Consider the following 26142-nt stretch of genomic DNA (forward strand, 5'->3'; position numbering starts at 1 on the left):
TTATGATATTATAATTATTATATTTTTTTTTGACATCTCATCAAAGATGAAGAAGAATATGGAAGTCTGGGCATTTACGGGGCTGACGACCGTCATAGGCTGGTTTAAGTGATCACTTTACACACGTGTAACATTCACCAATTCTACCCATTATTGACAACCACACTACTCAAATTCTTTACATCACACCAATAGATGTCTCTTGTGAAGTTCTAGTGATTCAAGAACAAGATTTCTGAATTGGTTCATATATATATAGAACTTCCAAGAATTTGAGTAGTGTGGTTGTCAATAATGGGTAGAATTGGTGAATGTTACACGTGTGTAAAGTGATCACTTAAACCAGCCTATGACGGTCGTCAGCCCCGTAAATGCCCAGACTTCCATATTCTTCTTCATCTTTGATGAGATGTCTAAAAATAATATGAAAATAACTTCTGTAATTGGAGATAATCCAAATTTTGTGAACAAGTATTTAGACACACTCAAAATGTTGTAAGATTTTATGACATTTTCAAATTGATTCATCAAACGTTTGAACCAATCTCAAAAAACTTGAAAACGTATCACGTACCTGGTTATATTATATTTCTTTACAACATTTTGAGTGTGTCCAAATACTTGTTCACAAAATCTGGATTATCTCCAATTACAGGAGTTATTTTCATATTATTATTTGTCAAAAAATAATATATTGTATTTCGTCCACTACCGTAGAATAGTCTAGTGGTTAGTGCTTTTGGCTACCATGCTGGTGGTCCTGAGTTCGATTTACAGAGGGATCAAAATATGTGTGAGTAATATTTTACTCTTACATTTATTTGTAACGGGTATCAGAGGCGCAGGACTGATCACCTTGCCCAAATGCAATAAACAATCAATATGTACCACTTCGTCGATGCGACGCAGTGCCCTATGCACCATTTCATGCGAACAAGCGTTAGAAGAAGAAGAAGGTGTTACACTTCACCTTGGAACCATATCAAATCAAATTATTTATATTTTTAATTAAAATATACTTGATATTTACCGGTATTTTTAAAAATGTATTGTGGCACGTGTTTCGATGGATTTTACATCTTTTTAAAACATCGTGTAAAACACAGTGTTTGACATTGATACAGAATCCATCGAAATATGTGTCATAATAAATTTAAAGAAATACTTGTTAATTATAAAAAAAACCCTTATCCGCACCCCAATGGTGCATAGGGCACTGTGTCATATTAACGCAGTATTATCTTAATCGTTTACACAAGAAGGAAAGGTGATCAGCCCTCCGCTTCAGGTACCAGTCCATGGTAATATTGAATAAATATTACAGTGAAAAAATCACTTATATTTATTTTACCCCCCTTGGGAATCGAACCCGGGACCTCCAGAACGGTAGCCGAGCGTGCTGACCATTACACTACGGAGGTGGACAAAAATTGTAAATTACCAAGTGAAAATTAAATTGAAAATGGATGGATATTACGATTACAACAAAGTGCCAGTTTAATTTTTGAAAGTAGATATTCAAGTTATTTATGGTATATCCACTAAATCAAATTTAGACGAAAAAAATGGAGCATGATGATAAATTACAACATATAATATTGGTTAAAGCCACAGGAGTGAAATAAAAATCTGATGATGATGATGGCAAAAATACACAAGACTTATTGAAAGGATACGTCTCAAATTTAAAACGACTCAATGACTAAAAACTATACTACTTGGACTGTGGCAAACGCGCTAAAAGTGACCTTCTTAGGAGGTTCTGCACTGCAAGTTCTAACAACTGGTCTTTTGGATCCTTCCTGAGGGGGACTCTTCTTGATCACTGGTTTCAATTGTCCCTTTTCCTTCTTGTCCTTCTCTGGTTTATGTTGCCATTGCCTGTTGTGATTCTGCTGCCCCAGCTCTTTCAACTTGTCCGTCAGCCCGTACAGTCTGTTGGAGATGTTCAAGTAATTCATCGACCCTCCCAGAGTGTTTCTCTTATACTCTTGGTTAAACACCATTTTCCCGTACTTTAATTCCTGTTTCTGCGAGGGTAGTTTGTAATCCTGCTGGTATTGTTGTAAGTTACGTTTGCTCTCTTGATTTTGCATCTGTGAGACGAGGATGTATTCCTGATTTGGCGTGAAGGATTTAGCATAGTCTCTGGGGTTTCTCTGCGCAGACTTGGATCTCGGAGCCGGTTGAGGAGTCTGCCCTGATGATGGAGAAGATGACAGACGGTAGTAGGCTGCTAGGGCCTGTCTCGCTGGTCTAGCGAGGCTGTGAAAGGCGCTGCTGGAAAACGTGGACCTGCTCCTCCATTCTTCTCTGTCTGACTCATATCCGCTCGCACCTGGAGAATGAGAAAGAAATTATTTAATATTACAAGAGCAAACATCAAATATTGATTTTATGCCCAGTGAATCATTTCTTTGACAGTAATGCCCGCAGCTTATTTTACATATTTGTAAATCTATTCTTGGTCATGTCAATAATGAGTGTTTACTTCTGAGTACTGCTGTTGCAGATTTCGAAGAATTATACTGTTTAAGCTGTGAGGTTTATGGCGAAAACGTGCAAGTGCATTTGGCTATCAAGTAACGAGGAACGAATGGTAGTTCGTAACTGTTTCGTAGATATTTATTAACCTATATGAATTGACATGTAAATGTCCTAACTAACTAACTAACCATCACGCCACTTCTTCGCAGGGCTAGGCAGAAAGAATCGAACGCCACGCCATAACACTCCGCCTTTGCATACATTCCTCGCCTCTTCTAAATTCACGCATCTCCTCATTCATACCCACCGATTATTCTAACTCCTAACCTGACCACATTGAAATATTTGACATACTTGATCATGTAAGTTTTCCTCTGCTTCTATTGCCCACTACATTCGCCTCATAAATTATTTTACTTCTCTTTATTCAATAATTCATTCTAAATACATGCCCAAACCATCTCAACACATCTTTCTTAATTTGATCGATAATGCTTATCTCTGCCTTGCATGGTTTCCTTATTTCCCCATTCAAATATCTATCATACTTCGTTTTGTAGCTCATTCGTCTGTGAGATCGCATTTCGACTGTATGCAGTCTACATTCATTCTTCTTTTCCCAACTCCATGCTTCACTTCATGCATTAGGGTTAGTACCTAGAGTTATGCTTATCTATATGTATATATATATATATATATATATATATATATATATATATATATATATATATATATATATATATATATATATATATATATATATATATATATATATATATATATATATATATATATATATATATATATATATATATATATATATATATATATATATAAATATACATATATGTATATATTCATATAACGTTCGTAGGGTGAAATTTTCATTCGCATTTGGAATAAATAATAAAAGCATTTACAAATAAAATCCTTTGAATGTTACCCGATTTCAGGAATACTTTATCGCAAATCCAGAATAATTTTCAATACAACACACGGTCCTTAGACAATTGCAGGAATAAAATAAGGGAATTTTACATAAAGACCTATTCTAGCGTCATTCTTCATCACCATTCACTGTCATTCCTTGCATTTTGCAAACGCTGTCGAGTTAACCTTTCCTTTACGGTGCCAAAACCTTACGTGTGCAACGGTGATTTCAGTTGTCTTCTCTCTCTGTTATTTTGTATAAATTTCAGACCGAAATAGTTTTATATTGATGACCTGATGATGGAATGTTAATTCCGAAACCGGTAGTCATGAATGATCGTTAATTTAAGTGGTATTACACAAAGTGAACGATGAACGATAAGGAGAGTGTTATATTACCATTCACAAAGTTAACAATGCTTTTAATATACGAAGTTGGGTTGTGGTCCTGTGGTTAGTGTCGCAGACTCTTAAGTCAGAGTTTCTCGGTTGGAACCCACTCTACCACAATTTGGTACCTATTTGTAATAATGAGCCGCTTAGGCGCACAGAAATAGTATGAAATTGAAATATTTGTGTCAATAATAAAACACACAAATATTTATATTTATAAAAATATATATAAATAATAACATTATATTATAATATTTAATGTAATACGTATTTGTATTACGGAGGAATACAACAATTCTGAGCCCGTAACTATTATATTTTTTATTGATAATTTAATTTTTTTTTAAAGTCGAGTTTTAGTAAAAACATATTGACCGGGAGGAAAAGGTTAAAGCTGCCCATAACTGCGCACACATTCATATTCACAATACGACAGTGTATGGTGGCCTTAATGAGAAATCATTACTTTGTAAATTATTCGAGATCACGTACGTCAACTTTTGACCTGTGTGATAGGAAAACACCATAAACTTCTCCTTCCATAACTACGAATTTTTAAAGGTGATTATCCCTCATTGCTCAACAAGAAATTAACGACTCTTCTAGTAACAACTTTTCCTTTAATTTGATAGTAATTTCATCTCTATGTCATCATGTACAGTATCGAAGAGATTAATTGAAACAAAAGTTTTTTTTGTATTTTCAATAACCTCTAAAAAAATGTTTTGGAAGTGTTCCTCGTATTATGGACCAGGGCTGCTTCTTTCAGTGACTGAGATGATGAATGCAGAGATGTATCATTTTTGTATTAAAAAGGATTTTTTGTAAACAAATTTGAGGTTATTACCAACGCATTTGCAACCATATGCGGGGTAAGTATACGCACACCGCAGTATAAAGTGTACGTTGCGTACGGCTCCTGTTAGGGGTAATTTACTTTCAATTATCGCAGGTAAAGTGAATATTTTTATAGTTTGTGTAGTTTTCATGCCCCATGCTTCACAATGAACGCTTTTAAAATTGCATATATCAATAATACAGGCAAAAGAAATAAGAAAACCACAAAAAAAATTGCCAGAAAATTTTAAACTTTCGACACAAGGTCCCCAAATAAATAAGTATATAAACAATCCTAATTTTAAAATCACTTATGAACAAACCAACCTTATATCTGCACCACTGCTAAACATATTTAAATAGACTATTATTATACATCATCTCTCTCTATGTAAACGCTTGCATGATGCGTTATCGATAAACTAATAATTACATCTACATATATAAATTCTTTCTTAAAATAAAATTAAAAAAATGAAATATAATAAAAATAAAAATAAAAATTGCCATGTCAATAAATTCTTCTTTTCCCAGAAAATAAATATAAGGGTACATACCTACATCCCCCATTAACTACTGTTGTCTCCCATAAATTATTGCTGCGCGTATTAAAACTGTCACTTAGAATTGTATAGCTACACAAGGGCCGTAGTCCATTTGATCTTCACATTCGTTTGATAATGCCCTAACAAGACGAAACAATTGTCACAATATAATTTTTTTATGTGTTTTTGTTAATAAAATACAATTTAGTTGACTCAAAAAATCTGTGTTTGATTTAAAATTAATACATAAATTTAAATGGAGTTCTACAAATTAAACGATATATTAATCAATAAATATATACATCTCTACCATGTACAGACTAGTCGCAAACTTCACTGCGTACACTTACATTGCGCGTACGGTTATGTCACGCGACTCTATGTTATAGTATGTTAATTCCTCCCGAGCGATATACCCTATTCCCAAAAAAATGTCTGCGATGAGAACCATGACGTATTTTGGTAATATTTATCAAACACATATCACAGTATATCTATGTTGCTGTTGTTAACCTAAATAAATATCTTCGTAATTTTAAATCAGCATCTTCAGCATACAAACGGTAACGTAGATTGGGGTTACTTGAACTTTGATGTGTTACTTGAGCCCAGTACAAAAAAAAATAGATCGTGGTATCGATCGAAGTATCGTGACAATAAGAGTCACCTGTCAGGGAAACAATGAACGATGTTGATACGTTCATTATTGTAGATCAAATACAGATTTAAATATTTTTTTGTACTGGGCTCAAGTAACACATCAAAGTTCAAGTAGCCCCGTTCTACGATAACAAACAGTTAAATGTTCATTCTAGCCTTAATAAAAAAATATTCTTCATTCTGAATTTTACAACACCGTATATCTTAAAAGCCGTTGGCTCGTCTTGGCGCATTGGAGTTGATTTGTTTGTGTGAATTGTGAAATGCGTGTGAGGAAATTAAACATGATTTGTAATGGATACGAGTCTAGGGATGTCTCACATCTTGTGTTTACACGGTTCAAACATGGGAAAAGTCATCGTTTCTTTATAATATGTATTAATTCACACGGTACCACTGTTCTGAGTGTTCTAGTCAAAAATGAATGATAAAAATAACACTCGAAAATTCCGCAAAAAAGACTCCCAAAGACGAAAAAAGTTTGAGCATCCCAGGGCTTACGACCTGGTATTTGGATGATCTTAAGTGATCACTTTATACTCTTGAGTAACGTTCACTATTCCGCCCATTGAACACTAATTTTCTAAGTTGAATATATATATATATATATATATATATATATATATATATATATATATATATATATATATATATATATATATATATATATATATATATATATATATATACATATTTAGATGGGTAGACAGAAAGGATAGAACGCCATACTCTTCTGTCCTGACATACACTTCCCGCCGCCTTCACATCCATACATCTAGTCATACATGCCCTGCGATTACGCATATTTTGATACCTCTAGATTTTAAGTTTTAATTGATCTGATCGTGCCTTTTCTTTTTCGGCCGTCTTCGTTCTATTTTCCCGCTCACATTCGCCACACAAAATATATATGTTATATACAACATTGAATATATCGTAGTCATACAGGAGAAAGTGACCAAGTGCATTGTTTTACAAAAACGTGATCATTGACTATTTGATATTTTACTAGCTGAATATTGCCCTGAAAAAATCCCAAAGGATTGTAAACTTGGAAGTATAACATATTGACTTGGTAAAAATGACTAACTGCATTGATGTTTATTTTCTTGCCAAGCAAAAGTGACTTAAATGACCCTCCTGAACATTTTACGTTTTGGTAGTTGGTCACTTTCTCCTGTACGACTACGATATACAATATTAAATATTGAATATGGCGAAGGAGATGTTATCTGTTGCTGCAGACCGACTGCAGGATTGAGACCAGAGAGAGATACAATATTTTGAAGGATTCCTTTCGTATTTAGTGGAAATTTTGATGGATGTGGAATTACAACAGATGGTGTTTCCATTAGTTAAGAATTTGTGAAGTGTATAGTTTTCTCTAATACGACATGCGAGATTCATTTCCAATCAGTAAATCTATTGTATTTAATTGATATTTTATGGTGCGCTGTATCATATTAACTAAATAACTAACCGACTTTTCCTTTGCCCGTACTGACAACTTTTTTCAAATATTTGGTTTTTCATTGCTTCCACAAGGGTTGTGACCCTTGTGGAAGCAATGACTCTTTTCCAGTTATCCCTTGACTGCGCTGCAAGTAGCGCTTCAACCACCGAGGTGCTTTTTTTAAATTTTTTTTTAATTTATTGGCAAAGCACCCAATTTTGGGTGATACCTGCCATACTAGTGATTTTACTTAAACAATTTTTTTTAATGATTTTTTTTTGGGGTCACACGTTTTTGCCATACTTTTTTACATGATTAATGATCGCACTATTGATAATTTTGGAGTTGATTGACAAAAGGTGTTGGACATTCAGCGGGATGGACAAACCCTCCGACCGAATGTCCTGAATGAACTCGAGGTTAGGGAGTAAGGGGCAGTTAAAAAATATGTGGTCAGCAGTCTCATCCTCCTCTCCACACGCGCACAACGAACAAGTTAACCGAGGTGCCTTCTGACTTATACTTTGGTTTATTTTCACAACACGCTGTATGTTAAAAGTTTAACCTATCCACGCACCGACTAATAACATAAACTCTCCGCTTATTGTAAACACACTCGTACTTTCACATTATAATTGGCCAAGTTAGCTCAAGGATCGTTGGCCATCTGTATGCGATGTAACAAGTGCCCATTCGTCGGCAATTACAAGGCAGAACGAACAAATTGAGATGACCGCATCGAATTTTGCTCAATATCTCTTCATCACTGGCGATGATGATGTGAGATGTCAGAAGAATACGACTGATTAAGCCATTTTTTAACTTCAAACATAATAATGGTCTTTTTTTTAGATGGGAGTTTCATATCTTATTTATCTTGCTTATTATGTACACAGGTTTATAGATTTACAACATTTTGACTGTGTAAAAAAACTTGTTTACAAATCTGGACTATCTCCAATTATATGAGTTATTTTTATTTATTTATTTTTCTTTATTTTAAATTATTTTGCATTACATGACATAAATTCAAATACAAATAAATATGAATAAAATATAAATTTAAATACAAAAAAAAGATCCCACAAAGGCATGGCCTGTGTGTGGGTATACAATATAATTTAAGTCATAGTAAAGGGCATAAGGGTATAGGTATTATAAGGAGAACTAGAATAATAGTGTTAATATAAAATACAAAAAATACTTAAATAGATTTTTTTTTTTGAAATAAAATTAAAAACTTAAAAACATTAAAAAGATGAAAAAGTAAAAAGTGAAAAGTTAGCAAGCATGTACTACAAGAAAAAGGAACAAAAATTTCATAGATGAAGAGGCTAATCCATCTTAAAAATAGACCACACCAAGCAGAAAAAGATGAAGAAGATTTTTTAAATTGTAAAATGGAATTTACTCACCCATTTGTGCTCTTGGCACTTGCGTAGTAGTTCTTGGTGGGAACCCATCTGATTCTTTGGTAGGAACTCTCTCTCCCCTCTCTCCGTTAACCTTGATCACGACCCCTTTAGTCAGATCCTGTCGACTTCCTTGTTTCTCCTTATCCGATGCCCACCCTTGCTCCCCGCCTCCTGGAGGGGGAGGTGCTTTGCCTTTTATCCTCCTTAGCAGTTGCTTACGCCTTTGAGGCTTCTGAGGAATTTCCAAGGCTGTAGAACTGACAAATTTATTGCTAGCATAACTCAGACTTGGGTAGTCCATGCTTTCGTATTCGACGTCTGTGTAAATCAGGCCATCAATCTCACCTACATCAGATTTTTTCATATCTGAGATGCCGTTGAAAACTTTGCTATCTCCTAATTGCGACAGATTATACTCTGATTTTGAATTCTTGTTATTCAATGTATTTACTTCGAAATCTCTCATTTTCAGTTCGAGATTCAGTTCTTGGATCCTGTTTTGTTTAGGTTTCTGGGCGTTGATGGACATGTAGTCTAAGCTCTTGGTAGAATAGTTCTGATGAGACGCGTTATCGCTGTGAGAGTTTTCAAACTTCCTTATGTAGTGGCTGGTTGTTCCTTGATTATTTTTGGAGTAGTCGAATATTTTAGCGCTGTAGTCTGGGGAGCTTGAACTGTTTTCAATGGAGCTGATACTAGATTTACTCTTGGTTGAGAGACTCGGACTAGAACTCCCGTCACTGTGTTCGCTGGAAGAAGAATTGGCAAGTCTGTTGCGCATTTTGAAATACTTGTACGTAAATAAGGTTCTCCGAAATTCTTGCTCGCTTTGAAACTGGAGTACGATTTCTTCCTTCTGTGACTTTTTAAACACTTCAACTATTAGTGTGTTTTTAAAGTCGCTTGTATCATTGGCAAAACAGTCTATTATTTCTTCTATTTTAAATGTTTCTACTTTGTTAATTCTTCCTTCGTACGAGTTTAAATTTATATTTTCTTTATTACTTTTTGTAACGGCTTCATCTTTGTCAGCGGTGAATTTGAGTTCCAGCTCATCTCTTGTATTGAACTCGACAAGAACGAGTGTTGGACGAGTGTCCGGTTTATAGTATGATCTCCAGTCAGGCCTTGGTCCATTGAAAGTCCTATTTACTCTTACCAGGAGCTTTGCAGTTCCTTTGGAGACAGAGTTCCTCCCAGCGATAGTCATCTGAAATGAAAAAAAGGAAAATGGTTAAATATCAGTCAACGTTCTTTCATATTTTTGATCAAATACAATAATTAGAGTGTGTTCAAATACTAGATTAACCTTCACGAAGAGCTTTTATAAATATAGCATTATTTAAAACATTTTTTTATTTATGTATGTATATTTATAAATATATTCTTATTTTTATACTTCTAATCTAAAAAAAAAATCCTTTAACCACCCTCATTAATTCCTCTCCTTTCCTTCTCCTTCCTGTTTAATCTATTATTTCATACCATACCCTTTTTTTAATCTCTGAATGTTTTTTAATAGTTTTATAATATTAATGTGGAATTGTTTAATTGGCTTTTTTTTAACGTAACTATTTTGTTAATGTAATGTAATATTTATTATTGTTAATGTAACTATTGTTTATTATATTTTTTTTAAATGTTAAGCTATACAATTCCCGAATAAATAAAAAAATAATAAAATAAAAAAATCTGGGCCTCATAGCCGATCATAGGCCGGTTTATTAATCACTTTATACACTGTGAAATATTCACTTTTCTACACATGATTGATGGTTACTTATTTGAAATTCAATTATAGATACTCCATCACATTGGGAAGTCGGGTTATGGTTACGTGGTTAGTGTTTCAGATTCTGATTCAGAGTTTCACGGTTCAAACCTTTCTACCACAACTAGATACCCATTTTTTAACAAAGGCCACTGAACAATTTTTTTACGCCTTCGTAGTGTAATGGTGTTTAGCTACCGTGCTGGAGGTCCCGGATTTGATTCCCAGGGGGGCGGGTGGCAAAAATAAATACAAGTGATTTTACGCTCTAATTAATATACTTATTTAATATTACCCTGGACCGGTCCCTGAAGCGCAGGACTATATCACTTTGCCTTCATTTAAATAAAGATCAAGATAACACTCTGATGATCAAGATACAGTGCCCTATGCACCACTGGGTGCTGATAAGGATTAGAAAGAAAATTTAAAAAAGAAAACAAATGGCAGAAATAATACCAGAAACATAATTTTAGCGAAAGTTTCTCTGGGATATTAGAGTTTTTTTTTAAGTAAACATTATTCTTTTTATGTATACCTCGTTACGCTTATCGCCATTCATCCAATATCGTGGACCGACATTGGCGTACATAGACTTTTTTAGATGTCTTGACAATGACCCTTTGTTGGCGATTCTAAAATCTGACCAAAACACATTTATTTCTTGTTTCCGTCTAGCTAAATGTATACAATGCATCTCAATGTAAAATGTAAATGATCTGAAAATGAATAGGTAAACATGAAATTTGCGAATGGTGTTGGAAAAAAATATCCTTATACAGCACCATTAAAAAAAAAACCTTACGTCCAAGTGACTCTAAAATCTAGCTACGGCTTACGCAATACCGCTTATCGTGACCCTACTCAGTCTCCAACTTTTTAAGTTTTATAGCCTATGAGCGAGAGGATTTACTCTTTATCTTTAAAGTTTCATATAATTCATGAGTGAAAATTCTAGACAAAAACCCAGCTTATACAGCGACAGCTTGGTAATCCGAACATTATTCTTGTAATGAGTCCTTCGGATTAGGAAATCGTTCGGATTACCAAATGTTTTGAGAAAAAAGGAAAATTCGATTTTTGAAAATAATCCAGGATTCGGACCTCACATACAGTATAAAATAAAACAGATTGTGCTCAATAAAAAGCTTCTTTTCATCTCACCAATAGATCGGCTGTCCCAAGTCAAAACACAGTAAGGGACATACATTTTTTTTGCAGTACGTTTTAGTAAAAGTACTACAAAAAATTTCCCTTACTAAGTTTTAAGTTTGGACAGCCGAAATGTTATATTATATATATATATATATATATATATATATATATATATATATATATATATATATATATATATATATATATATATATATATATATATATATATATATACCTATATATATATATATATATAAATATAGTGAATGTTACACGTGTGTAAAGTGATCCCTTAAACTAGCCTATGACGGTCGTCAGCTCCGTAAATGCCCAGACTTCCATATTCTTCTTCATCTTTGATGAGATGTCAAAAAATAACACGGGTAGAATGTTTATTTTAAATGAGTAATAATTATTTTTATTGATCCAGTTCTACAATATAACCCTTTCACCCTTCCACTTTGTCAAAAAATAATATGGAAAATAAATAAATATTTTTATTATGAAATTGCACTTTGATGCGCATAATAAGAATGCAGGTGTAGTACAGTAGGTAGGTATTACGACAAAAGTTGCAAAGCCGGGTAATGTTTGTCTACTTTCATTGTGTTGATATACAAAACTAGCTAAGTCAGAGAAAGCGATGAGCATTCATCACACAAACGTTGCGAAATATTTAAAGAAGCATTTACCTCATTACGTGAAAATTAAAATATTATTATTCTTATGAAATATTCGTAACGTACCTTTTGGGATTACGTCATTTAAATTCGTCGGTTGTGGTCCTGTTGTTTCTCGGTTCGAATCCACTCTACCACGATTTGATACTTATTTCTAATAGTGAGCCGCACAGGCTGACAGAAATAGTATGAAATTGAAATATTTGTGTAAAGTAATAAAAAAATAAAAAAGGTTATATTTTTTTTAACTACCTAACGTCCAAGTGACTCTGAAATCTAGCTACGGCTTATGCAACACCGTTTATCATGTCCCTACTCAGGCTTCAACTTTATAAGTTTCATAGCCTATGCCTACTTGTGAGTGGATTTACTCTTTATGTTTAAAGTTACTATAATTTCATGTAATACATGAGTGAAATTTCTAGGCAAAAACACTCGCTATCTCGCTAGAGGCATGAGTTTATACATGTCATTGATTCTATGTTAGCAGTGAAGTTACTTAGGTGTATGATTTTACGTACAGTTACGATGTACTGAACTCCCTTACTATACGATTTAGAAATAGCACGGTCCCGAAAAAGACAAAATATAGTAGGTACATAGAACTACAAGATCCAAAATACAGAATCACATTTAAAAAAAACCTAAATTTTTTTGAGTGTGTCCAAATAATACTTGTTCACAAATCTGGATTATCTTCAATTATAGGAGTTATTTTTTATTTAATTTATATTTGAAGCACTAACTTTGTTTTTTTTTTTATTTTATAATTAAAATGTACCTTTGTTTTAAAATCACTGTTAATATTTTATTTAAAAGTTAATTATAATGTCTGCCGGTGTCGAAGCTAACCACTTCTTTATCAAGACTAATTAATACTAAAACACTATCTACTTCAATTCAAAACATTTTGACGGCTAGGCAAAGGAGCTTGGGTAGATCTCAAGTGGCTTTATTTTTTTGTGTTGATTGTCAGTTACAATCAAAAGGGATCAGGGATGATGAGTGATTGGAAAAATATTTAATAACGGACTTTAAGAGAAAATAATTTGAATAGTGTGGTTGTCAATCATGGGTAGACTTGGTGAATTTTACACGTATGTAAAGTGGTTACTTAAACCAGGCTTCTGACGTTACGCGTGTATAAAGTGATCATTTAAACCAGACTATGACAGGTCGTGAGCCTTGCAGTTGCAATTAGAAATAGCACACTGTCGACCACAAGTAATGTTTAGTATTACTTGTATTGCTGTAACAATTAACAGATGCGATTCCATTACATAAAAAAGCTGTTTGAAGGCACACACAACATTTTGAGTGTGTCCAAATACAAGTTCACAAATCTGGATTATCTCCAATTATTGGAGTTATTTTTCATATTATTTTTTGACATCTCATCAAAGATGAAGAAGAATATGGAAGTCTGGGCATTTACGGGGCTGACGACCGTCAAGGGCTGGTTTATGTAATCGCTTTACACACGTGTAACATTCACCAATTCTACCCATTATTGACAACCACACTACTCGAATTCATCTCACCAATAGATGCCTCCAGTGAAGTTCTAATGATTCAAGAACAATGTTTCAAAATTGTTTAATATATATAGAACTTCCAAGAATTCCAGTAGTGTGGTTGTCAATAATGGGTAGAATTGGTGAATGTTACACGTGTGTAAAGTGAGCACCAGCCTTTGACAGTCGTCAGCTCCATAAATGCCCAGACTTCCATATTCTTCTTCATCTTTGATGAGATGTCAAAAAATAAACATGGGTAGAATGTTTAGTTTAAATGAGTAATAGTTATTTTTATAAATCCAATTCTACAATATAACCCTTTCTTCCTTCCGATTCGCGTTATAAGGTTAATAACCTTTCGAGTTACTCGATGTAGTGAATAAATGGTAGGAAATAAATCTAATTCTAGGAAATGTAAAGCCTTATAAAGAAATCAGGGTTGCCAAAAAGCCCATAGAATGTTTCATTCATTCCGCCATCTGCAGTTGAATATCCACAATGACGGGACCTTAACAAGCTGTTTTCCGGCATAACCATTACACAGTGGCGTCCTGTCCAGCATCTTGGCCATGCTCCAGCCCAAGAAGACCGAGAAGAAAGCGCAACAATACGGCGGCTCCACTTTCCTGCCTTCAGACTAAGCTGATTGACGACGTTTTTCATTAATATATATTTTTTAATTTCCTCACGTTATCATTTTCATATCATAATCCATACCTGTATAAGCGCCCTTGAGGTAGTTTTTTACGAAAATGGCGCTATATAAATCATCCAAGATTATTTTTATTATTATTCATTGATGTTTTAAAACTGTTTTTAATTTTCGTGTTAAAAACTGTTAAAATTATTCTTCTAACCCTAATCAGCAAACAATGGTGCATAGGGCACTGCATTTTATAAACCCAGTGTTATCTTGATCTTTAAATACACGAATGAAAGGTGATCAACTTTGCGCTTCAGGTACTAGTCCAGGGTGAGACTAAATAAATATTAGACTGAAATATCACTGATATTTATTTTTACCCTCTTAAGAATCAAACCCGAGACCTCCAGCATGGTAGCCTAGCGCGCTGACCACTACGCTATGGAGGCAGACAAATTGATCACTTTACATAAATATGACATTCACCAATCTACAGTGGTGTGCAGAGAGAATTAATTAGGATAGGCATTAGAGGTAGGTGGCAAAGTAAGCTAGGTACTATTTACTAGGGTAGGCAGTAGAGGTAGGTAGTAATGTAAGGTCAGTACTACTAAGTAAGGTAGGGTAGGGACTGGTTGCGTTTTTATATGTCACGCAGGTAAGTTAGGATAGGCACTGCTTTTCTGCTTATATGGAAGGCACGCCCCTGCACATTTATGAATTTATTGTCAAATCAAACACAGATTTTCTGAGTCTACTAAGTTGTATTTTATGTTTAAAAAACACATCAAAATTAATATTTATTTATTGTTTCGGCATTTACTTTGTGGTAAGACAAGTTGAAATTATTAAAATAAAATTTAAAAAACACTTGTTTTTTACCACTTGAGTTTATTTTATGTTTGTTTTGGAAGCTAACCATCAATCTTTAGGTTTAAATGTAAGTCAATATTTGGACCTGAAGATGGAAGCTTAGCTTCCGACATTAAATAATCTCAAGTGGTATAAAAGAAATATTTTTTTTAATTATTTGATTAAAAATTATGTTGTGACAGTTGTTTCGCCTAGTTATGGCATTTTTAAACGAATGTGAATAATAAATCTTCACATTAGTTTGAAAATGACATAAGCATATTATTTCTTTTAAACAATAAAAAAAACTTAGTAGACCAAAAAATCTGTGTTTGATACTAACTAACTAACTAACTAACCATCACGCTGCTTCTCCGCAGGGGTAGGCAGAGAGACTAGAACGCCACACCACTCGTGTTTGCGAACATTCTTCGCCTCTTCCACGTTCATGCATCTCCTCATACATACCCGCCGATTGTAACGACTCCTAACCTGACCACTTTCAAGTATTTGGCAAACCTGACCATCTGTGTTTTATTTAACAATGAATACATAAATTAAAATGGAGTTCTACAAATTAAACGCCAAATCAATAAATAAAAACATTTATGTTTATGTTTTTTTTGTTGTTTTTTGTTTAATCTCTGAATGTTTTTTAATAGTTTTGTAACATAATAGTGGAATTGTTCCATTGGCTTTTTTTTAACGTAACTATTTTTTGTCAATGTAATGTAATGTTTATTATTGTTAATGTAACTATTGTTTTATATAATTTATTTTATATGTAAGCTGTACAATTCCCGAATAAATAAAATAAACAAATCGTTTTCCAAGCCCTGATTGAAGCTATAAAAGTGGTAAGAGACTTTTCACATCGCCGTAAAAGCCAAGTTTTGATCTGAAAACCTACATTTTTTGCAGGAAACTGGAAGTAGTTATTACATCTATATAGACACACCACACCACTACAGTGGAATCAGTAACTACTTTGTTTAGGTGAGAAGGTACAAAAAGGAACCACACAGGTTTCATATGATGCTGTACTAATGGTGTAAATACTATTGCTCTTTTAAAATGCAGTATTAGCATAATTAAGAGTCGATCTTTATACATTTAAATTTTAACAATCAATGGTTTTTAAAAGAGATGAATGTAGATCTGGATGTAAAATAGTAATAAATGGGGAAATTTTGGAACAAGTAGATTGTTTAGTATACCTATTTCAATTCATTAATACCCTTATCCGAACGTTAACACGTGAAGGAAAGGTGACCAGCCCTCCGCTTCCGGTACCAGTCCAGGGTAATATTGAATAAACATCATATGAAAAAATCACTGATATTTATTTGACTCTTCCTGTGGGAATCGAATCCGGGACCTCCAAAGCGGTAGCCGAGCGTTTATATATATTTTGTCCGCCTCCGTGGTGTAATGGTCAGCGTGTTTAGCTGCCGCGCTGGAGGTCCCGGGTTCGATTCCCAGGGGGGTTGAAAATAAATATTAGTGATTTTACACTGTAATATTTATTTAATATTACCCTGGACTGGTACCTGGAGCGGAGGGCTGATCACCTGTTCTTTGTGTGTTAACGATCAAGATAACACTATGTTTGTATAATGCAGTGCCCTATGCACGATTGTGGTGCGGGTAAGGGTTTGAATTTTGTATATATATATATATATATATATATATATATATATATATATATATATATATATATATATATATATATATACACATATAAGCTTAAGCGTAGGTACTAATATGCAGAGAGATAGGTTCCACATGTGTTGCTCTGCTCTTCGCAGCGTCCGGTCCACACTCCCTGAGGGCTACTTTCTACATAGAAAAACACGTTTCGCGAACACTCTCTTTTGCCTTATTCCGATGGACGGTCATGCTTCTTTCCGGCTTTACGCTGTCAATTCCTACTGCACACAAAATTGCCTAACAAGGCGAAACAGCTCTCGTCAAATCCAGCCAACAAACTCACCATTACGAGACGCTAAATCAATCAAAATATTTGCATCTCTTTTTCAATTCAATTCAATTTATTTATCTCAATTAATGTATACATAACAAACTATAAAAAAATTGAATCGTATACATTAAAATAAAATATTTGCAAGAACTAAATTGCTAAAGGTGTAGAAGAATCCCGCTTCGGAAAACTCCTTCAGACACATGGAACCGATCAATATCCAATGAGATATTGTTCAGCATAGCGGTAGCTCTTCCTACAGGCATAACCATCGGCAGGTTGGTCCTGTGTGTAGGAATGTGAAACAATCTATGTCGACGCTGTCTTAGGTAACTATCGGGAACATACACACCAATGTTCCGGATAATTTCAGGATTATCGATCATACCGCGCAACAATCGATAAAAATGCGTAATCAAATACTCATTCCTTCTAGTCTCTAAACTATTGTAGCCAAGCATACCCTGGAGAAACTCAGTCGGGCAGAGCCAAGAATAGTAGCCTTCAAACATACCCCCCGATTACTCATACATAATGAATCCCTAGAACCGGTGCAAGAATTTATATGTCTATGAAGCATGTTCACAAGGGTTGGCAAAGTGAATATAGATATTGAGAGAAAAGGGAATGCAGAAAATATAAAAAATGATGTTTTGGACAGTGTGATTGCAAATAATAAATAAGGTGTGTTTAGATGGTTTGGACATGTAGAACGAATGAGTGAGGAAAGAACGATAAAACAAATTTATGAGGCGAACGTAATTGAAAAAGGAGCAGAGGAAGACCGAGAAAAACATGTCACGATCAGGTATGCCAAATACTTGAAAGTGGTCAGGTTAGTAGTCGTAACAATCGGCGGGTATGTATGAGGAGAGTATGAGTAGAGTATGTATGAGGTGGGGGAGGCGAAGAATGTTTGCAAAGACAGAGTGGTGTGGCGTTCTATTCTCTCTGCCTACCCCTGCGGGGAAGCGGCGTGATGGTTAGTAGGTTAGTTAGTTAGTTAAAAGTGGATAAGTATTATCACATGGAGACAAGAATCAAAGTTATCGCTATATTACTGGCGGTGTTACGATATAACACGACACAAGAATAAGATGAAAGCGGTCTGAGTGTATTTGTGCAACCTGCGGGAATGCGGTAGACGGGATGGCTCCGATCGGAATTTCATTCACATTTCTATCTCTCGGTGGTCAAGTGGATTATTGCAGCACTCGGGTCTTAAGGGGTCGGGTTCAATTCCCTTTTGTTTTCATATTGCTAAAAAAACTTATGTTTTTAAAGTACAGTGGAACCTCTTTTAACGAGAATAATTCATATAACGAGAAAAACTGTTTAGGCGAATAAATTTTCCTATAAAAATGAATGATAATGCATTCTATGCCATTTTTTTTTAAATTTTGATTTATTTATTGATTCGGCAGTAACTTTGTGGTAAAATTTATTCATTTTTAATTTAAGTTTTACTTTATTATATTTTGACATCTCATCAAAGATAAAGAAGAATATGGGCAATAAGTTTGGGCATTTACGGGGCTGACGACCGTCATAGGCTGGTTTAAGTGATCACTTTACACACGTGTAACATTCACCAATTCTACCCATTATTGACAACCACACTACTCAAATTCTTTGAAGTTCTATATATATATGAACCAATTTAGAAACATTGTTCTTGAATCACTAGAACTTCACTAGAGACATCTATTGGTGAGATGTAAAGAAGCTTTTTATTAAGAAAAATGTTAAAAGTTAATCAAAATTAATTGTTTGTTTTTTGCTTAATCAAAATGTTGTAAGTTTTACTTAGTAAATACGAAAAGCCATAAACTGCAAATTTATATAAATACATATACATATACATATATATATATATATATATATATATATATATATATATATATATATATATATATATATATATATATATATATATATATATATATATATATATATATATATATATATATATATATATATATATATATATATATATATATATATATATATATATATATATATATATATATATATATATATATATATATATATATATATATATATATATATATATATATATATATATATATATATATATATATATATATATATATATATATAAATATATATATATATATATATATATATATATATATATATATATATATATATATATATATATATATGTATATATATCTATATTTTGTATATATATATATATATATATATATATCTATATATATTTTGTCCGCCTGTGTAAACGATCAAGATAACACAGCGTTTATATGACGCGGTGCCCTATGCACCATTGGGGTGCGGATAAGGGTTTTATTATTATTATTAAATATATATATACAATTTAGTATTGTATTTTGCTGCAAATGAGATTTAAGCTCGTTAAACGGGATTTCCAAAACGTGGATTCCATTCCTGACGAATGAACTGCGTCAATTAGAATCATTATGTAACAACATAGAACGAGATAAGCTGAGAAAAATATTATTTCTCAACGCAAGTCTACCTGTCATTCGGAGATAGCGGATAGAGTGATAGGATCAGATTAATGAATTCGGCGCTAGAGATGATGTAAGTAACTACTAATCTCCGCAAAATATAAATTATTGTGTCCGATACAAACGTCGCCTTGCGTAACAACAATTTGAGTGGAGAAAAAACTTCTCTTGTTATATTTGTAGACTGTTGAGATCAGCTCTCCTCGTCCTCAGTTTGTAGGTCCTTCTATCATTTACAACGTCCCTAGGCCATGCCTTCGAACCATGTTATCTTTCTATAGCATCCGTTAATTTTTCGGCCTCCCTCTAGATGTCTTTTGAGGAAGATCTATGGCAATCCCCTGGTTTACAATATGTTCAGGTTTTCAACGTCCTTTGTGCCCACACCATCTTAATTGCCTTTCCTCTACCTTACTATTGATATAAATTACAGCCAGGCTCCCACGAATGCGTGAACTCTTTATTTTATCTCCAAAGGACACTCCAGCTGACCATCTAAACGAATGCGTGAACTCTTTATTTTATCTCCAAAGGACACTCCAGCTGACCATCTAAGCATTCGCATTTCAGCAGTTTCTATTTGCCTAGATTATGTGTTATACATTATCCAGCATTCGGAGCCAATTAAAAAAATTCACATATATATATATATATATATATATATATATATATATATATATATATATATATATATATATATATATATATATATATATATATATATATATATATATATATATATATATATATATATATATATATATATATATATATATATATATATATATATATATATATATATATATATATATATATATATATATATATATATATATATATATATATATATATATATATATATATATATATATATATATATATATATATATATATATATATATATATATATATATATAGTCAGTCCGCCTCCGTAGTGTAATGGTCAGCACGCTTGGCTACCGTTCTGGAGGTCCCGGGTTCGATTCCCAAGGGGGGTAAAATAAATATAAGTGATTTTTTCACTGTCATATTTATTCAATATTACTCTGGACTGGTACCTGAAGCGGAAGGCTGATCACCTTTCCTTCATGTATAAACCATCAACATAACACTGCGTTTATATGACGCAGTGCCCTATGCACCATTGGGGTGCGGATAAGGGTTTTATTATTATATATATATAGTGTGTGCGTGTTTAATTAAACAACAACTTTACCGTTTTTTCACTTTTATTTTATTTGACCAGTGACCGGGTTTCTTCGTTACCAACATCATAAGACTATTGGAACGCTAAAATTTAATGTTATATACACAACAAGGAATTATCAGGAATTGAACAAACTTGCTAACTTTTATGCTACGGAGTCGAAATAATTTATCAAAAATGGTTAAAACTGAATTCGATGTATTTTTAATTTAATTTAGTTTTACTGATAAATACTTCTGTTTGAAAATCGTGAAAAATGGATTTTAAGAAATAGTGGTTTTTACCAAGTAAAACTTAAATTATAAATGGGTACATATTACCACAAAGTGACTGCCGAATCAATTAATGAATCCGATGCATTTAATGTCGATATTCGTTATGGTCAATTTACCACCAGTTCAAAAGTACAAAAATCGTGATTAAAAAACAGTAAAGATTGATTCCAGTAATGAACAGTCTATAATTTACTGTTATTAACGAAATATTGGAAATATGGCTTAATAACACGGTAAGCGAAAAGTAAAAGCAGTGACATATTTCCAAAAAGAGATTGTAAATTATGAACCTACGCAGAATTTGATATTAACATTTTGTTTGATTTTCATGACATCAAAGATAATAGCCGGTTTTGTGGGAAAGACATGCGATACCGATTTCATCAATGCCACATCGATTACGTTGTGTAGGGTCTTGGACGATTCGTTAATACGAGTACTTTTAAAACGTAATGTGAAATATGCGGTTTTTTGTGCGTGAGAACCCGGATTTGAACGAATTTAAGGCTACATTTAAAAAATAATAATATTACTGTCCATGGATCAATTTCATGATGTGTTATTATTGGCTAATAAATTAAAACGAAAAAGTACAAGACTATCGGTTACATTCTTATTGAAATCTGTAGAGAACTAAGGGAGATATGAAAGTCTAAACTTTAGATATTTTAATAAAACGAAAAACGTTAACCGCTATACGTCATAAAATTTTACGTCATCGGGTGTATTATGGGGCGTATCCCTTTATGTATCTGTTTTATAGAGCTGTAATAGTAGTAGTGTGGATTCGTTTCTGTGACGTCATTCGTTACCAACTTACGAAAACAACGTTTTTGCGAAGGAAAATTTTGCAAAAGAAAATGATGAATGAAATTTTTATTATATCGGCTGTTATAATCACAAAACGAGTCTTACACAAACCTATATAGGTTGAGTGTGTTAAATTAGATATTCCTCCCGAGTGATAATACCCTATTTTCTAAATTTATATAATAAGATTTATACTCATGTCCAAAACATTTATTTGAGCACTAACATAATAACTTTTGACATTCTCGCAACACATGAGATTACAAATACAATGCGTCAAATAATGTTTAAAACGACTCACAGCAACTTCCATATTCTTCTTCATTTATGTTGAGATATCAAATATGTAGAAATAAATCGTAAGTGTAAACAAGCAATTAGACACATTAAAAATTTTGAAAGTACAATATTTTTGAAAAAAAAATCATTTTTCTTATTCCTCTCCTAACTCTTATCCATACCCAGCGGTGCATAGGGTACTGCATCGTAGTGACGCAGTGTTATATCGATCGTCACCTTCCTGCGCTTCAGTGACCAGTCAAGGGTAATATTAAATAAATATTAGTGTGAGTTATGAATCACAGTAATATTTATTTAATATTACCCTTATCCCAATATTAATTTTCACCCTCCCTGGGAATCAAACCTGGGACCTTAATCACGGTAGCTAAACACGCTAACCATCACACTACGGTCAATAAGTCCATCTTAAGTTAATATTTAGTTACATACACTTTCCTATGTAAATTCTTTTAAAATGAATATCATATGCACGTTATATTTTTAAAGCAGTTAAATTAAATGATATTCTTCATTTACCTCCTGCAGTCACGTTTGCAATTATTATAAATTAGCCTTAATTTTATTGACCCATGGCTCTGCAAGAGGTAGGGAAAAATCCGTTGAAGTCGCTGCCGGAACTTCAGGCGGAATAGAAAGTTTCCGGACCGGAAGAGGGAAACTTTGTCGTTGCACATGTCGCGTGACGTAACTGTCTTCTGCTTGTTGCGCAACAGGTGCAAGAAACGCGAAGGTGCGTGAATATTTGCCGACAAATCGTACATATATGTTATAATTTCTCAATTTCATTGAAACGTGCTGATAAATGTTTGCATAATGTTTATTTTGTACTTGCAACCGACTGTGACAAATGGCGAAAAATTGTATCAACAAATATGAAGAAAGAATGACGTATCGCTAACTCCTTTCAACAACGTCATATATCAAAAATTGTAAATTTTCAGATGTGCATGTTTTCGGAATGCCCATTAAATGTACTACCCAACAAAAGCGGCATATTTTTAACTTAATATTTACCCGCTACGGGACAGAAAGTGTTGTTTTGCATTTTTGAAGAAAGGGTATTGTTTAATTTTTTTTTAAAGATACCTCATATTTTTCAAATGGAGCAAAATCGTTCAGGTTTTTCCTAAAAAGATCTGTTGCATAGCAAAAAGTTCAGTAAGTGGCTTGATATTAATTTTTAAAACATTGTATTATATTTTTAAATAGATTTACATTATTCACTGACACTTCGTGATGGAATTGCATTTTAATATATTATTAGATTAAAACCAATATTTTTAGCTTTTCCACTTTATTTTTATTTGACCAGTGACCGGGTTTCGTCGTTACCGACATCATCAGACCAGACTGATAATGTCGGTAACGACGAAACCCAGTCGCTGGTCAAATAAAAAAGGGTGGAAAAGCTAAAAATATTGATTTTAATCTAATAATATATTTTATTTTTAAACTTTAAAAACGTTCTCCTGAAAAATCAAGTTTTTTGATTCATGACGTTCTTGAAAGGAGTGAGCGATATCTCTTTTATCTCTATTTATTTGTAAATAGCATACACACTACAAATTAAAATTTAAGGCGTATACATTGACAACAATCGAAAACACTTGCTATCTCTCTAGAAGCATTAGTTTATACAGTTCATTGATTCTAAGTTAGCACAGAGGTTACCTACTTGGTTATTTTCAAATGCATACGAGTATGTTAGGTTTGTTTGAGCATATAGTTTGATTGTCGCAAGCTGTAATTTGTTGAATATTTCCGTAATAATATACAAATTTGAGATTTTCCCTTCCATACGTTATAAACTAAGTGATGCAGAAAAGAGTTTCACTTGTGAAAACTTAAAAAACGCATTGTCTAACTGTTTTCCATTTTTTTCCATGTACGAAACGTATCGCAGACGCATTGACATGAATAAATTAAGTATTTGCATATGATTAAGTAAATACAATTATTCATATTTACACAAGTGGAATGGAATTCACTTAAAAATACATGGGTGACGGCGCATATGCAATAATATATAATAATATATATATATTTATATATATATATATATATATATATATATATATATATATATATATATATATATATATATATATATATATATATATATATATATATATATATATATATATATATATATATATATATATATATTTATATTAAAAAACTAACTAACTAACTAACCATCACGCCGCTTCCCCGCAGGGGTAGGCAGAGAGAATAGAGCGCCACACCACTCTGTCCTTGCAAACATTCTTCGCCTCTTCCACGTTCATGCATCTCCTCATACATACCCGCCGATTGTTACGACTCCTAACCTGACCACTTTCAAGTATTTGGCATTCCTGATCGTGCCATGTTTTTCTCGGTCTTCCTCTGCTTCTTTTCCCACTAACATTCGCCTCATAAATTTGTTTTACCGTTCTTTTGTCACTCATTCGTTCCACATGTCCAAACCATCTCAACACACCTTTCTTAATTTTATCGATAATGCTTATCTCAGCTTTGCATTCCTTCCTTATTTCACTATTCGCACATCTATCATACATCGTTTTGTCGCACATTCTTCTGAGAGATCGCATTTCGACTGCATTCAGTCTACTTTCATCCTTCTTTTGCCAACTCCATGTTTCACTTCCATACATTAGAGTTGGAACCAGGCTCCGTTGTGCACTGCCAGTTTAGCTTCCGCTGATAAATTTTTATTTGCTTTAACTGATTTCAGTGCACCGTTCACTTTGTTCCCAGCATTCACTCTCCTTTCAATGTCTTTATCAATCTTTCCATCCCTAGAAAACATACTACCCAAATACACGAAATCATCTACCTTTTCCAAAATATATATATATATGTATATATATAAATATATATATATATATATATATATATATATATATATATATATATATATATATATATATATATATATATATATATATATATAATACAAATATATATATATATATATATATATATATATATATATATATATATATATATATATATATATATATATATATATATATATATATATATATATATATATATATATATTTGTGTGTGTGTGTGTGTTATATGTGTATTATTTTCAATAATTATATTTATTCTAGCGCAGCCAAACTGGAATAAACTAAATCGTATTGATTACCTAATATTTTAAAATAAATAAACAATTAAAAAATATATATTAAAAAAAATGGTTCAACAGCTGGTATTCCCTTGCGTTTAAAAAAGCTGCTCGGCTAGAATGGTGAATGTTACACGTGTATAAAATGATCACGTAAACCAGCCTATGACAGATCCATAGACAGACTTCCATTTTATTCTTCATCTTTGTTAAGATGTCAAAAATGTGAAGACATGTGGTTAGCTAGTTAGTTTTCATATTTTTTCACTTTCCTTGGAAATAAACCCTGACTTCCGGCATGGTAGCCAAACTCACTAATCATCTCACTACGAAAGCGGACTTCCTTTAGTGACAGGGAAATGAAATGGCCCAAGAAATTGTGTCGGAAAAATAATAATGAATTATAGTCATGAATATTTATAATACGCGGTAGGAGAGACGGTTGAAACAATCGTAAGCAGTAAACACACTTGTCTGTCATACATCAATCCGACGTCGGACGGCAAAAGTGTGTCAGCGGAACGGGGCCTGACGCACGACGCGCTCGCGCTGCAGGAAGCTGCGACGCACTCGAGG

The 26142-nt window shown here is 33.0% G+C and overlaps 1 protein-coding gene across 1 annotated transcript in view; it reads right to left on the reverse strand.

Annotated features, from left to right (window-relative positions):
- Nucleotides 1–1638: 1638 nt before the first annotated feature.
- The window catches only part of LOC148307099 (uncharacterized), a 29297-nt gene continuing 4793 nt past the window's right edge, over nt 1639–26142 (reverse strand). The window contains exons 2-3 of the mRNA XM_088263947.1: nt 8721–9930; nt 1639–2338 (exon numbers count right to left, since the gene is read on the reverse strand). Of these exons, the coding sequence (XP_088120073.1) occupies nt 1710–2338; nt 8721–9930 (1839 nt within the window). The 3' untranslated portion in view covers nt 1639–1709. The remainder of the gene's footprint in view (nt 2339–8720; nt 9931–26142) is intronic.

This window comes from Brachycentrus maculatus, unplaced genomic scaffold (genome assembly GCF_059751285.1).
Source record: "Brachycentrus maculatus isolate JH-2025_06_01 unplaced genomic scaffold, ASM5975128v1 h1tg000210l, whole genome shotgun sequence".
NCBI classification, from domain to species: Eukaryota; Metazoa; Arthropoda; class Insecta; order Trichoptera; family Brachycentridae; genus Brachycentrus; species Brachycentrus maculatus.